The 14,289-nt window shown below is 63.4% G+C and overlaps 2 protein-coding genes across 3 annotated transcripts in view; one reads left to right on the top strand and one right to left on the bottom strand.

The window, feature by feature from the left end:
- Nucleotides 1-495, bottom strand: part of AATK (apoptosis associated tyrosine kinase) — a 40,116-nt gene extending 39,621 nt beyond the window's left edge. The window contains exon 1 of one of the 2 annotated variants that reach the window (XM_044746158.2): nt 88-495. In XM_044746158.2, the coding sequence (XP_044602093.2) occupies nt 88-169 (82 nt within the window). In that variant the 5' untranslated portion in view covers nt 170-495. The remainder of the gene's footprint in view (nt 1-87) is intronic. The other variant, XM_044746157.2, reaches the window with a different exon arrangement.
- Nucleotides 496-756: 261 nt separating this feature from the next.
- Nucleotides 757-13,253, top strand: PVALEF (parvalbumin like EF-hand containing). Its single transcript, XM_044746059.2, is given in 5 exon segments — nt 757-12,115; nt 12,118-12,150; nt 12,390-12,525; nt 12,793-12,803; nt 12,806-13,253. Coding segments are annotated over 5 exon segments (912 nt in total). The 5' UTR covers nt 757-11,670; the 3' UTR covers nt 13,093-13,253.
- The last annotated feature ends 1,036 nt before the right edge of the window (nt 13,254-14,289 follow it).

Consider the following 14,289-nt stretch of genomic DNA (forward strand, 5'->3'; position numbering starts at 1 on the left):
CATGTCCGCAGTGGGGGGACGTGAAGCAGGACCGGCAGGTTTGGGGCCGCGCAGAGGGCTGGCGAGGGGCGCGGCCAGCGGACTCACCGGGGTCGAAGTGCGAGCTGAAGGCGAAGCTGGGGTTGAAGAAGGACGACGACATGGCCAGGGCCAGCAGCGCGGCGGGCATCCCCAGGCGGGCGCAGCGCTCAGGACGCCCGCGGCCCCGGCCCGCGCCGCGCCATCGCCCGAGCGGCCGCCGCAGGTGCGGAGCGCGCCCTGCCTGCCGCGCCCCCGAGCGCCCCAGCCACAGCCACCGGGCCGGCGGGGTGCGGGGTGCGGATGCGGGCGGCGGTCGGGGCCGGTGCCGGAGCGGGCGGCGGCGACAGACGAGGCGCCTCCGCCCGGCCGGCCGCGGCGCCGCGGGGCTCCGGGCTGGTGCAGTCCGAAAACACTGGCGGGAGCGCGCGCGGGGGGGGACTCCCTCCCCGGCTGGGGGGGCACGGAGACGCGAGGAGCACCAAGGCAAGTTGGGGCGCGGAGACGTTTGGGGGCACAGAGGCACGGGGGGAGCACAGAAACGCAGGATGGGAAACTCGGAGACGAGGAGGGGGGGCACGGAGGCGGGGGGAGGGGGGCGCTCGGAGGCGGAAGGTGCACGGAGTTGGGGGCACGGAGGCGGGAGGGCGCGCGGCGGCGCGGGGTAGACACCGCGGCCCGCGGGGTACGGCGGCACACGCGGGGGTGGGCACCGTGTCACGCAGGAGGAATACGAAAGCGCGCGCAGGGTGGCCGGAGGCGCGCGCAAGGGGCCCACGCGCACGGGGCTCGGGGCCGGCACGCGGCCTGCACACGCAGGTTTGGGAGGCAGCTCGGGGTCTGGTCCCCGCGCCCTTTGGGCGGCTCCGGCCCTGGTGGGGCGGGGGGACTATTTGTGCACGAACCGCCCGCGCCTGTGCCACGCTGCGACAACCGTGCAGAAGGAGAGGCCGCCCCCGCCCGGGAGTGAACAGCGCCGGGCGTTTAGGGCGGGCGCAGCGGCGCCGGGCACCGAGGGACCGTCCCCTCCCCGCCCGCCGCGCGCCCTGCCGCGCCATCTTGCACCGATGCGGTGGCGCTGCAGGAGGGCGGGCGGGGCCGCGCAGGAGGCTGGGGACGGGCAGGCGGGGACCAAGGCCCCTTCCCCCGGCTCCCCCCCAGTGGGAGTCGGGAGAGTTACAGTGTAGCCAGATTTGCCGAGTTGAGTTTTATGTAACTTGGGTTGCTCACTCGGTTGCTCATCCATCCATTCATTCTCTGGCCAGATGAGCAAAACCCCTTGGCAGGGCCCAGCGGGAGGGAGGGGGTGGTGGGAGCAGGAGGGGCAGCCCCGGCAGCAGGGCCCGAAAGGCTTTGGGCAGAACGAGGATCAGTGTTCCTGGCAGAGGGGTGGGCAGGGACAAAGGAAGGATGGTGAGGGCCCGCCCCTTCAGGAGAGGTGCCCGGATGCACCCTCTGAATCTAGCGCGGCCCCTTGTGTAGAAAGTCCCCCTAATGGGCAAAGAAAGAGTCCGGGGTCCCCTCCTTTCCCCTCAGACCTTAGGGGTCCCCTGCAGTGGGTGGGGTGGCCCCACCTCCCCTCAGGCCTGTAGAAGAGGATGGGGCATCTAGAACCTTCTTACAGGCCTGGATCCTGCAGCTGCTGCTGTAAGTGGCTCTGCCCACAGGCGGCTGTTGAAAAGGCAGGAGCCACAGGTCCAGTGGCCAGTGGAGGGCCCAGCCGTGGCAGGTGCTCAGATGTCAGGGCCCGAGGGTCAGAGGCCACCGTGGCATGAGAGGCTGGGGGCTGTGGTCCAGGAGTGCCCCCAGTGTGAGGGGGCTGGCTCCACAGTCAGGGGCTCCCATCCCTGCCCAGGAGGCAGGGCCAACACTGCCAGCCTGCATGTGGAGGGCCTGTCTCTGCCCCACCCAGGAAGGTGCCCCAGACATCTGGACCCCAACGCAGCCAGGGGGGCTCTTTGGGGACAGGCAGGGGAGATGACCAGTGGCCCTAACTTGCCTGTGTCCAGACTATCTGTGCCACCACGGCTGGCCTCAGTGCCCGGGTCGGAAGCCGGCTTTCTGTGACAGTGGTCTGCCTGTGAACACACACGCGTGCACACCCGGAAGGGCCAGGTCTCGGGGCTTTAGAGATGGGGATCCTCCTCTGGGCTCCAGGTCCAGCGCTCCATTTGATCGGATGACGCCTCTTCTCCACGCCCCAGGGTCCTCGAAGCCCTGCCGCTCCCCTGGCAGAGTGACCGCTGAGCTGGGGTCCTCCAAGGCCCCCCACCACTAATCTGTCACTTTGACCAGTGCTTCCTGTGCGTGCCCGGTCGCCAAGCACTCGCTGCTCACCATGATGTGGGCCAGGAGGACTGGCGCAGGAATACAGGGGAGGGTCTGTCCACGTGCTTCTGGAGTTGGCGCTCAGAACTCCTGCCCTTCCAGGGTCCCCTGAGCCCGAGGCCCCTGGCCTCCCTTGCCTGCATGACAAGGTCACATGGGCAGGATAGAGCTCTGTGGCCCTGGGGAGGCCAGAGCTGGCCCTTGGGGCTGGTCACCTGCAAGCCGGGCTGCATGAGTCTCTCTCCTCAACCTGGGGGCTGAGGGCAGGCCCCCTGCCTCTGAGAAAGGGCAGGGAAGGTGGCAGAGGGCCCCAGCCCCAGTGGCAAAGCCCCCATGCTGCGTGCCCTGGGTCACCCAGCCTTGCTTGTCCACTGTGAGAGGCAGGGGCAGAGAGAGCGACAGGTCTCTGTGAACACGGTGTACGGCGTGGACCTCCCAGTCTGGGGGTGACCAGTGGCCAGCTCATCCCGGGGTTCCCACAGGGCTGGCTTCTGCTGATACTAGAATGGCAAGAGGTCCCTGAAGATGTGCCCCCCTTTCTGCTGACCTGGGTGGAGGCAGGACACCTCAGAGCCTGCCACAGCCCAAGCAGGGACCAGACCTGACATTAGTGGGGGCAGGGGTGCCATATACCTGAGTGACCACTGCCCGAGGGGTGCTGGCTGGTCACCACGTGCTTCCACCCTCCAAGGCCAGGCTGCTTCCTGTCTTCTCTGCCACAGGACTCAGAGTGCACCCAGGTCCACGGAGACCGGGGGATGGACGGGAGCTTGGGGACCAAGAGTATGGGGTCACAGAGGTGTCCCCAGCTGACAGCTGATGGTGTCAAGGGCAAGCCCTGCCTGCCCCCCGCCAGGGGCAGTGTGGGGAGGGCACCTTCCCTAGTTGCAGCTGACCCAAGGGGGCTGGGCCTAGCTGGGAGGGGTGTCCACAGAGGGGGCGCGGGCCTAGAAGAGATCGAGGAGAGCCCCCCTAGGTATAAGTGGGGCAAGGGGAGAGAGGTCACCACGTGTATGAGCAGGGGGGCCCTGGTGGGGGCTGGACCCGGACTCAGGGGAGGTGAGTGAGGCACCAAGTGGCCCCAAGAACTCAGGAATAACATCCACCGACAGAGGAGTGGGTACAGGGAATGTGGTGCAGCCGCACAATGGGATATTATGGATCTGTGAAAAGAATGACACACTGACACACACAGCGACACGGACGGACCTCAGAAGCGTAGAAACGTGATGCTCAGTGAGAGAAGCCGACACAAGAGGACAAAGACTGTGTGATTCCACTCGTGTGAGGTCCCTGGAGCAGGCGAATCCAGAGAGACAGGCGGGGGATTGGTGGTGCCAGAGGCCCTGGGGAGGGGGGAGGGGGAGTGACTGTTAGGGGTACGTGGCCTCTTTTGGGGTGATGACGATGTTCTGGAATTAGCTAGAGGGGATGGTTGCACGACCCTGTGAGTATACTTACAGACCACTGACCTGCACGCTCTGAAAGGGGGAGCTATATGGTGTGTGAATTACATCTCAGGAAAGCTGTCAGAAATAAGCTTAGTGATCAAGGTAGCTAATATTTTAATGCAACCTCTTAAAGAGTCAAAAATAGTGAGAGAAATCCATGATAAGCAAAATGTCACAATTTCGAATCCAAGCAGAAGCAGGAACACAGCTGAGCCGTCTGGAGCCAGAGCCAGGGGACGATTGGCACCCCTCACAGGTGAGCACCCTGGGCCGGCCCTGTTGGGCTCGGAGGGTGCCCAGGAGCCTGGCCAGCTGGGGGACAGCAGCTGCCTATGGCCCCTGGGGGCAAGTGTCCCCCGCATTCTACACCTCAGGGAGGAGGTCAGAGTGAGGGCTGGGCCTGGGGGAGCCTGGGGGAGGGAGGGAGGGCAGGAAGCAGGGGGCATGACAGCATCCCCGGGAGGGGTCATGAGAGTGTCCTGTGGCCACCATAACAAATGACCACCAACTGGGGGCTTAAAACAACGGAAATGTCGGGGCTGGCCCCGTGGCCGAGTGGTTAAGTTCGCGCGCTCCGCTGCGGGTGGCCCAGGGTTTCGTTGGTTCGAATCCTGGGCGCGGACATGGCACTGCTCATCAAACCATGCTGAGGCAGCGTCCCACATGCCACAACTAGAGGGATCCACAACGAAGAATATACAACTATGTATTGGGGGGCTTTGGGGAGAAAAAGGAAAAAAAAATAAAAAATCTTAAAAAAAAAAAACAAAACAGAAATGTGTCCTCTCACAGCTCTGGAGCCTGGGAGTCTGGAATCACCACGTCGGCAGGGCCGCACTCTCTCTGAAGGTCCAGGGAGGGCCCCTTCCTGCCTCTTCCAGCTTCTGGTGGCCGCAGGTGTCCCTTGGCTTGTGGCCACATCACTCCAATCTCTGCCTCCGTGGCCACATGGCCTCTCCTCTTCTCTGTGTCTCTCCTCTTCTCATGAGGAACCAGTCATTGGATTAGGGCCCCTGGAATCCAATGTGACCTTGTTTTAACTTGGTCACACCTACAGAGATCCCATTTCCAAGCCCAGCCCAGTGGTGCAGCGGTTAAGTGCTCACGTTCCGCTTTGGCGGCCCAGGGTTCACCGGTTCGGATCCCGGGTGTGGACATGGCACCACTTGGCAAGCCATGCTGTGGTAGGCGTCCCACATATAAAGTGGAGGAAGATGGGCACGGATGTTAGCTCAGGGCCAGGCTTCCTCAGCAAAAAGAGGAGGATTGAGTGGCAGATGTTAGCTCAGGGCTGAACTTCCTAAAAAGAAATAATAATAATTAAAAAAAGATCCCATTTCCAAATAAGGTCCCATGCACAGGTACCAGGATTAGGATATGGACATATCTTTTGGGGGCACCATTCCCCCCACGACAGAGGTAGAGGACACGGGGCAGGGCCGTGGGACAGGGTCAGCACCTCTTGGGTCCCTCCTGTAATAATAAGCCACATTAGCATTTCTGCACACAAGGCTGCCCTGCATTCAGCCCACAAACCCAGGTGCTAGGCACCACAATGGGCGTCACGGGGCCCGGGGACACCCAAGCCTGCCAGGACTCACCCCCCAGCAGGCTCCCCCCACCCACATCCCCAGATCTGCTCCCCCAGCCCACCCCTTCCTGCTGCCATTGGGTTGTGGCCCCTGCCTAGGGGTAGGGGAGGGGGACAGGTGCCCCTTGTGCCCACGTTGCCCCTCCCTCCTGTGTGTACACAGGACAGTGTAACTGCCAAGGGGAAGGGCTGTCCCCCACCCGAGCCTGCGCAGAGCTGCCCCCACCTCAGAAGAGCCCCTCCCACACAGGCCTGCCCACCACAGCTGTGCTCTGTGGGGCGGGGGTGAGGGGGGACTCCAGCATTTGCCAAAGAGACCGCAGAAGGCAGTGTGCAGCCGCCAAGGGTGCCCGGCCTCCCCAGGAAGGGAAAGATGTTGCCTGGTGTTCCAGGCCGTCCAGGGCCCCCCAGCCCACCCCCGGGGGACATGCCAGGATCTGGAGGAGGCTGTGGCTTGCAAGAGATTCGTCCGTACATAAAAGTGGCTCCCAGGAAAAGAGGAGCTAATTCCTCCTATATTTCTAGTCCTTGCATCAGAGGGCAAGGCTGGGCTGCTGCGGGCTTTGCAGGGGATTCCAGGCTGCAGCAGGGGCCCCGAGCAGGCCAGGCCCTCGATAAAAGATGTTCCAGGCAGGAGGGGGCAGGGCCAGCCCTGCAAGGGCCCGCGAGACCCGAGCCTCCTGAGGGGGCAGTGCCTGCCACTCCTGGGCACAGGGGGGACGACAGTGGCCCCTCCAGGCCAGCTGAGCCCAGAGCGGGGCCAGCGAGCTGGGGCTAGGATTTAGGGTAAGGAGGGGCAGCCTGACTCTGGACAGAAGTGGAACCGCAGGGGTGCCCCGGGGGACTGGCCAACTGTCAGCTCAGGGCAGGTGCCGGTTCCAGGAGTCCGCCCCCACTCCCCACTCCAAGGACCAACCCCAGGCTCCCTGCCCCTTGTCTCGTGGCCCAGGCAGGGTGGGCACAGACAGGGCCTTCCAGAAGATGCCAACAACACCTCCCTCCCTCACAGGGGCCAGGCGGAGAGGGGCTCAGCGCCAGACTGGTCACACTGCAGACCCTGCGTTGCTGCTCATTTCTTTGTGTTTTCTGTTTTATTTACACTTTATTAAAAGCATTGTTTCCCACTCCACGTATTTCTTTTTGTAATTGATGTGAAGTTCATATAACAGCAAACAAACCATTCTAACGTGAACAATTCAGTGGCATTTAGTGCATTCACAATGCTGTGCAGCCATCACCTCGATCGAGTTCCAGAACGTGTTCATCACCCCAAAATAAGACCCGGTACCCATTAGACACTCTCCTCTCTCCCCAGCCCCCAGCCCCCCAACCACAATCTGCTTTCTGCCTCCGGATTTGCTTCTTCGGGACATTTGAGACAAATGGAATCACACATGATGTGGCCTCTTGTGACTGGCCTCTCTCACTCAGCATCTGGGGCTCAAGGTTTGTGGTGTCATATTGTGTCGGTGCTTTGTTCCTCTCGAGGCGGGATGCTGTTCCACTGTAGGGACACACACATCCAGGGGACGTCGGTGCTGCCTGCTGGGGACAAGGCTGCAGTGTAAGTGTGGGTGTGCAGGGCGCCGGGCTCGGCCCACGCAGGGGCACAGGACACCCAGGCGGGGTGGGGAAGCTTTCTGGTAAATCCTTCTGGAGGGGGATTCTGTGGGACCACGGACTCTCGTTTGTTGTGGTCATTCTGTGACATCCTGTGAACATAGCTAAGGAGGGGGCGGGCTCCTTGGACAGAGACACACATGGGAACAGCATCTTTAGTGACAGAATGCTGGGACCTGCTCAGGGCCGAGCAGCAGGTGGCCAGTCAAGGAAGTTACGGGAACGTTCTCAGCCCGCCGGCTGACACGGAGCCGGGTCACAGCGCAGCTTGCGGGGTCGCGGTGGCTGCTCTGCTCGTGATAAACTTGCACTCAGGAAAGTCAATCGTGGAGCCGCCAGGCGCCGCGTGGGAGGCGGGCAGCAGGGACCCTCGCGAAGGCAAGCTGGCGCTGCAGGCTGGAAGGGGCGCCCGGAAGTTCTGTGCTGTCACCACTGGGACGCGGCACTGTGTGCACAACGCGCAGGCTTAACCCATGAACACGGTGAGGCGTCTCCTCCAGGCAGGCCACCACTGGGAGGGACTCTCAGTGGTGTGTCCCTCTCTGGTCCCCCATCCTCACCCTGGAGACTGCCCTGTGAGGGCCCTACCCAGGGAGGGAGGCCCCTGCCTGGGGCCACACAGCCGTGCCTGGGGTCCCATGCCCGCAGGAGCCATCCTGGCCTGACAGAGACCTCTCTTTCCCCCTGTCCCATTTACGGCCGGGCCCTGGCATGGCTCACTGACCACCCCCCAAATGACCAAGGGACAAATGACTGCCCTGGCTGCTTACCAGAGGAGGCCCCGTTGTTCGGTGTATTCTGTTGGCTTCTCAGACACCCTGGCCAGCCTGCACCCTCTGGGCAACCCTGGCAGGCTTGGGGTACCGTCTCCTGGACTGCCACACCCTCTCACCCTCATGAGGCCAGCAGGCGAGGCGGGATCTTAGGCGACAGACAGAAACCCCACTGAGGAGTCTGCAGCTGGAGAGCCAGGCCCCGCAGCCCCAGACAGGTGGCCTCCCCCTCACTGTGTCACATGCTACAGAAAAGCAGAGAACATGGGCAGGACCACACTCCCAGCCCCGACGTCCTTGTCATCAAACATCCCCATGGACGTGATGTCATCTCCTTTGGGTCCTTCTGCATGCTCCAAACATTCTGCAAAAAACACCATTCTTCATCTGATCTGAGAATCTCCTGCCGGTAACACTTCCACCGCCCTAGTTAAATCGACGGCGTGCGTCTAAAGCCCACAGATGGGCAAGAATTCAACTGACCCGCAGTCGCTGCCACAGACAGGACAACTCAGCCTTTTGGGGAAGTGAGCCGGTAGGACCAACTTGTCCCCAGCAGCACCCCCTGGCCATCCTGGGCTGGGACATCCCCCTGAGGGCCAAGCCTGGGCCTCTGAGTGGTGCCTGCTCTGCCCAGCGGCCCCTGGCAGGTCAGTCCCTGTGGTCTCCTCGGGCAGATGCGCTGGGGTCTGCGCTCTCACCTTCCTGGAGTTTCTTGAATAACCTGCCTGGGGGCTGCTATGGGGGCTGCCTGGGACCCTCTGGGGCCTGATAGAGGCAGAGCCACCCAATGGCAGGCGCCACTGCTTATCGCTTTCGTTGTCATTCATCACATATCCCACTGAATGTCACCTTCATTAGTAGGGGCAAAACCCTCACATCCCCACCACCAGGCCACCAAGTCTGTGTAAGGGTCCCAGAGAAAGCCACAGCCCCAACTCACAGCCCTGCCCCAGGCCCAGCTCACAGGCCACTGACCGGGGCCTGACCACCGTGCACAAGCCGGGCCGGGCTCTGGGCACTGGGCAGGGTGAAGCCACCTCCTGGAGCAGAAGGTGACCATGCATTTGGTGTTCAGAGCCAGCCAAGGACCACCCCTCAGCCCCACCTCCCACCCCCCCCCCCCACCTCATCGGGCCCCTCCAAGCCCCGCTCACATGCTGCCTGCAACAGTTGCCTGCGCACTGAGCTGCCTGGGGCGGGGACCAGCCTCATGCTCCCTGAGCCCCACTGAGCATAGACGGCCGCCGCAGCTACAGGCCCACATGCCTGGGTTCCAGCTGCATGCCCGTGGGCAAGTCACCAGGCCCCTCTGACCTTGGGCTCCAGCTGGCAGGGCCATGAGGATGACAGCGTGAGGCTCCCACTCACTCGATCCTCCCTCGAGGATCCTCCTCACTGGAGCTCCTCCCTCCATCACCAGTGCCATCGGCTCTCCCCACCCCCACCCTGGGCTTGGGGAGGCCAGGGCTGCTGACAGTCGAGTCTGCCCACCCGGTGTGGACACGCCAAGTGCCAACGAGCCCCTGGGGGCAACCAGTGCCAGGCTGGAGGGCCCGGGAGGAGCAGGGAGAGAGCTTCATCCTCAAGCTGTAAACAGGCCGAATGGCAGCAGGTATAAAACCTGGAGCCCCCCACAGCTTCTCCCTACATCCAACCTGGACTCGCCTCCCCAGAGCGCTCAAAGGAAGCTGGGCTGAGGGGAGCCCTGCCTGGGGACGGTGGCATGGGCACCAGGCCCAGCCGGAGCTGCCCAAGCTGCCTGGCAGGAGCTTGGGGCCTCGTCTTCACCTGCAGGAAGAGGGAAGGCCCCGGAGGCCAGGGGTATCCCAGGGAGATCCATGGGGGCAGGCAGAGGAGGAGGAATGGGGGGCAGCCCCGAGGGAGCCCCAGTCCAAAGGCAGCTGTGTGCGTGGGTCTGCAGGTGTGGGCAGCGTGCATGCGTCTACTTGTGCCAGCCTCTGAGCGGGGAGCATTCACCAACCTCAGGGCCCCCGGTGCTGAGTGGGGGTGGGGGGCTTGGGAGAGAAGAGTGTCCCAGGCCCCCAGACACACCAACTCTGGCAGGCGCTTCCCTCTGGCCACGAGGCCTTTTTCTCATCTTAGCACCTGAACTTGGTGATTCACGGGCAGAAGCTAGATGCAGCCCACAGTCCCCAGAAGGGCCACAGGGGTGGTTCAGAGGGGTCTTGGGTGGGGGAGGTTTCTGCCATCCTTGGGGGAGCATCCAGGACACAGCAATGCTGGGGACATGTGGGGGCTAGGGGTTCTTAGCCAGACCTTAAAGCTCTGGCCAGCTCTGGCTGTGGAGGGCAGTGAGGTGGTGGTGGGGGAGGTGCAGTGGTGGCGGCGGTAATGACAGGGTCAGGGGCCCTTTCAGGCACTGAGCAGGCCCCAGCAGGCTGGGCAGGGGCCGCAGGGCCGGCTTTGTGTGGTTCCTCACAGCCCCACTGCCCCCACTATACATGCCAAGTGGGACTCCATCCCAGGCCCGATCAGGAGCTATAACTACGCCGCCAGCAAGTTCCCACTCTGCCTCCCCCGCTGTCTCAGCTGTGATCTCAGGCTCCCCTGCCTTCACGGGCGGACGCCTCAGAGAGAGTGGGGTGGGAGGGAGTGGTGAATCGGCACAGCCCAGGGTGCCCACAACACTCTGCAGACAGGATGTCGACCCCAGGCTCGGCCAAACCAGGCCTGGAATTTGGTCCAGCCCCTCCTCCATGAAGGGGATGACACTGGCGTCTGGCGGGGCCCTGAATGTCGGGCAGGGCATCCCCTCCCTCCCGGGGGAGCCCAAGATTCTGGGGTGGGAGAGGGGAGTCGGGGTCTCAGCTGAGGATGTAGGGTGGGGGGCCTGTCCAGTGGGCCTCAGGAGTCCAGGCCTGCCCTTGATCCCGGCTGACCACCCCCGCCCCACCGCCTGTGCTGGCTGCCAGAGTCGGCCATTAGTGGTGATGTGGGGGGGCCCACCGCAGGGCCCAAAGCCACTTCCCCACCATCTTCCTTCCCTCCTGGCTCCTCGCACGACCCTATGAAGGGTCAGGGTGGGCAGGGGTCTCCCTATTCCACAGGTGAGGAGCTGGAGGCCCAGAGCAGCTGGGGGCACACCCAGGGCATGGAAGCAGGACCCGGTCGGGGCCCACACTCCCTGCTCCCCAGGCTGCCAGGGGTGAGCTGCAACCTTTGACTTGTGGCTTCTCCATGGGGAGGAAAGTAGACACTCTTCCAGCCACCGCCCAGCCCTTCTCGGGACCCATGGGCCATGGGGCTGCCCCTCCTGGCGATGGAAGCGTGTTCTGGAAGGCTCCACAACCCTGTGAACTTTTGAGAGGAGAAAGGAGCCTCTGAAATAGCTACTTTGCCTTGAGTCCCAGAACCCAACCCCCCTTGGGGACAGGAACCTGAGATCCCAGAGGGTCACGGGTGCCGTGAGGGGCACAGAATGGTCTGGTTGACGCCTGCTGGTCCCTTGGTCTGTGCCGACCCCTTCCCCCTGGGCTGTAGTCCCAGCCTGGTCGGTGGCTCCTGCTCAACTGTGACTCTCCATGAGGTGGGGACAGTGACATGCACACCTCGCCGGGGCTGTGGGCAGACGCACCCTAGGTCAGCCCTCCTGAGGGCTTGGAGAGGGGTGGTGGTCATCCCTGCTCAGAGAGCGTCTGGGCCTTCCTCCATCCCGGCCACCTAGAGACCGGCCTGTGCCCTGTATGTTTCTCCCCGAGGGGTCAGTGTCCAGCTGGGACAACCAGGGCCCGCTCGTCTGGGATCTGGTAGAGTGAGGCCTGAGTCTCCGTGGGAGGAGGTGGCACTTCAGGCACCCAGGAAGGTTTCCCAGAGGAGGTGGCCTTGAAGGACAGAGGGAAGTTCCCTGGTGGCGTTGAGGAGTCAGATGGCCGCCACCTCTGCCTCTTCAGAGCAAAGTGAAAGACCTTGCTCACATCACTTATGGTTTCGGAGCCTCAGTCTCTTCTGTGAAGTGGGGGGACTACCTCAAGCTGGCCAGCCAGCAAGTGGTGAGGGCTCAGCTGCGTCTTCCTTGGGGCCCTGGGCACAGGGGTCTCCGTGTGGCCAGGGTCCCAAGGGTGCTAGGACAGCTGACTCCTCCCCCTGCCGTCTGCTGCCTGAGGCCAGCTGGGGGCCTGGTCTGGGCCCCTGGGGACCCCACTCGGGGAGCAGGAGCCAGCGCCATGCAGGGTCCCAGAAGAGTGCCCCTCCGCTCTACATGGACCTGCCGAGCCAGCTCCCTGTCCACCGCAGGGCCAGGATGGACGAGGACTTCTCCCCACAGGTGAAGAAGATGGCCTTGGCCATAGGCACTTCCCTGCTGGACAAGGACAAAGACTGCTGCCCACAGACACCAGAGACCAGGGTACAACACACACACGCACACACCCAGCGCGGCCCAGCTGTGGCCGAGGAAGCAGTGGACACAGGAGCCTGTCTGTGAGCTCCCCTTCCCCTTGGCTGAGCAGCCCAGGACACACAGGGGAGGGCACGGGGCCTGGCGCCCACCCCAGGGCAGGAGTCTCCCTCTGGGCCCGGCCCTGCTGGCCAGGGCTGCCCGGCCCTGTGTGAGGTGTCCCAGTGACCCGTGCCTGGTTGTCCCAGGCTCCTTCAACTACCTCAAGTTCTCTGAGTACATGAAGGAGTTCCAGGCCATGGGGCAGCTGGAGAGCGTCATCCCCAAGGCCTTCCAGACCCTGGACAAGGACAAGAGCTGCTTCATCAAGTGGAATGAAATCAAGTAACAGCCAGTGGCCAGTGGCCGGGGGAGGGGACTGAGTCTGGGCCCCCCCCCACCCTCAGCCATCTTGCCTGCCCCAGTGGACCTGGCACCCCCAGTGGGTCCCTGGCTGGCCTTGCGAGAGGCAGGGCCAGGCCATCCAGGCCCCCAGGGACAGCACCAGACCCCCTCTCCAGCTGGGTCAGGTCTCAGTTTCTCCACCTGTAAACCATTGGGCACTGGCCAGATGCTCCCTCAGTTCTGACCTGAGTCCACCCCTGGCCCCAGGTACATCCTGTCCACATCGCCAGCAGTGGGCCTGCCGCCCTGCTGATGGCCGAGAAGGCTGAGGCCATAATCCAGGTGGCCGACAGGATTGACAGTGAAGGTGGGGCAGCACACACGGGGACAGGGACACCTCTCAGGACCTTCCTGGCCTCGCCCCTCCAGGACCCCACCCCCACAGTCACTGGCACTCGGGGCAGTTTGCTTCCAGGCGCAGACCCCACCCCTCAAATTACAGCCACCTGTGGTGGGCACCGTTATCCCCAATGCACAGATGGGGAAACTAAGTCTCGGGAACGCTGAGTGGGGTAGGGCATTCCACTGGGCCAAAGGGAGCCACTGTGGATCTCTGAGCAGAGGAGAGGTGACTGACCCAGTTTTGGGGAAGTTCGACCGGGCAGCAGAGGCCACGGGGTCGGTGGTAGGTGAGCCCTGGGGGAGGGTGGTGGCAGGTGTTCTGAGGTGGGGAGGGAGGCTCGGAGGCAGGGACCAGGGCCTGAGGAGCTGCAGAGGTGGACACAGGGGAGGGACACGGGGGGGGGGTGAGGGGGTTGCCAGGGAGGAGTGGCATTTGAGGGTTGAAGTCCTTCCAGGAGGCTCTCCACCGAGGCCCTCGGGTTGGCATCATCCTGCCACCTCCACCCTCCCGGCTGCTGGCCCCAGGCCTGGAGGGCAGAGGGCAGTGAGGTCCCCAGGAAAAGACTCAGCAGAGGCTCAGATCCCCAGAGGGACTGGCCTCCAGACGACCCTGCCAGCTGTGGGCCCATCCTCACCCCGGGCCTCCGCTCCCTGTCCGCAAATGCTGGCAACCGCAAGGCTCAACAGAGGGGCAGCCTGGCCAAGGGGTTTGCTTAGGGCTCAGCCCCCTAGGCTCCCTGTGCCTCAGTTTCCCCACTGAAAGTGGGATGATCACAGGAGTGCCTGCTCAGAAGACTCTGGCGGGAATTCTGAGGGTCCCCACAGAGCCCCAGTCCAGCGTAAGCCCCCGGAGGCGGGAAGCTCACCACCACCCCATGGGCCAGGCCCAGGGCACACAGCCGCGGTGGGGGGTGCCGAGGCACTGAGGTTCTGGTCCTTCCTGCTCCCCATCCAGGGCTCAGGAGGGCAGGACGCAGGGCCCCCATGGACTGTGGGGTCCCCCCTCACAAAAGGGGCCACAAGGTAGGGGGATTATGTACCAGAAATCTGTCTCTTGCTCTAGAATTTTTTGAGTTGATAAAAAAGAAAATTCCCAAGGAGAAGTAACACCACGCCCAGCCCTGGCCCAGCCAAGGGTCCCCCGAGGGGCATCGTGGGACATGCGTGTGTCCAATCAGGGAGGCTGTGGGGTGGACACAGGAAAATGGGAGAGAAACAGCATCAAGTGAAGGACGCAGCTGTGTGTTTGTGGGGCTGTGCCGTGTGAGCTGGGGTGGGGCACAGTCGAGGGTCTCCGTGATGGCTGGAGGGCAGGGTGGGCGTGTGGGGGTGCAGGAGAGGAAATGGGAGGTGGGGCGGGTG

Source organism: Equus asinus, chromosome 13, assembly GCF_041296235.1.
Source record: "Equus asinus isolate D_3611 breed Donkey chromosome 13, EquAss-T2T_v2, whole genome shotgun sequence".
NCBI lineage: Eukaryota > Metazoa > Chordata > Mammalia > Perissodactyla > Equidae > Equus > Equus asinus.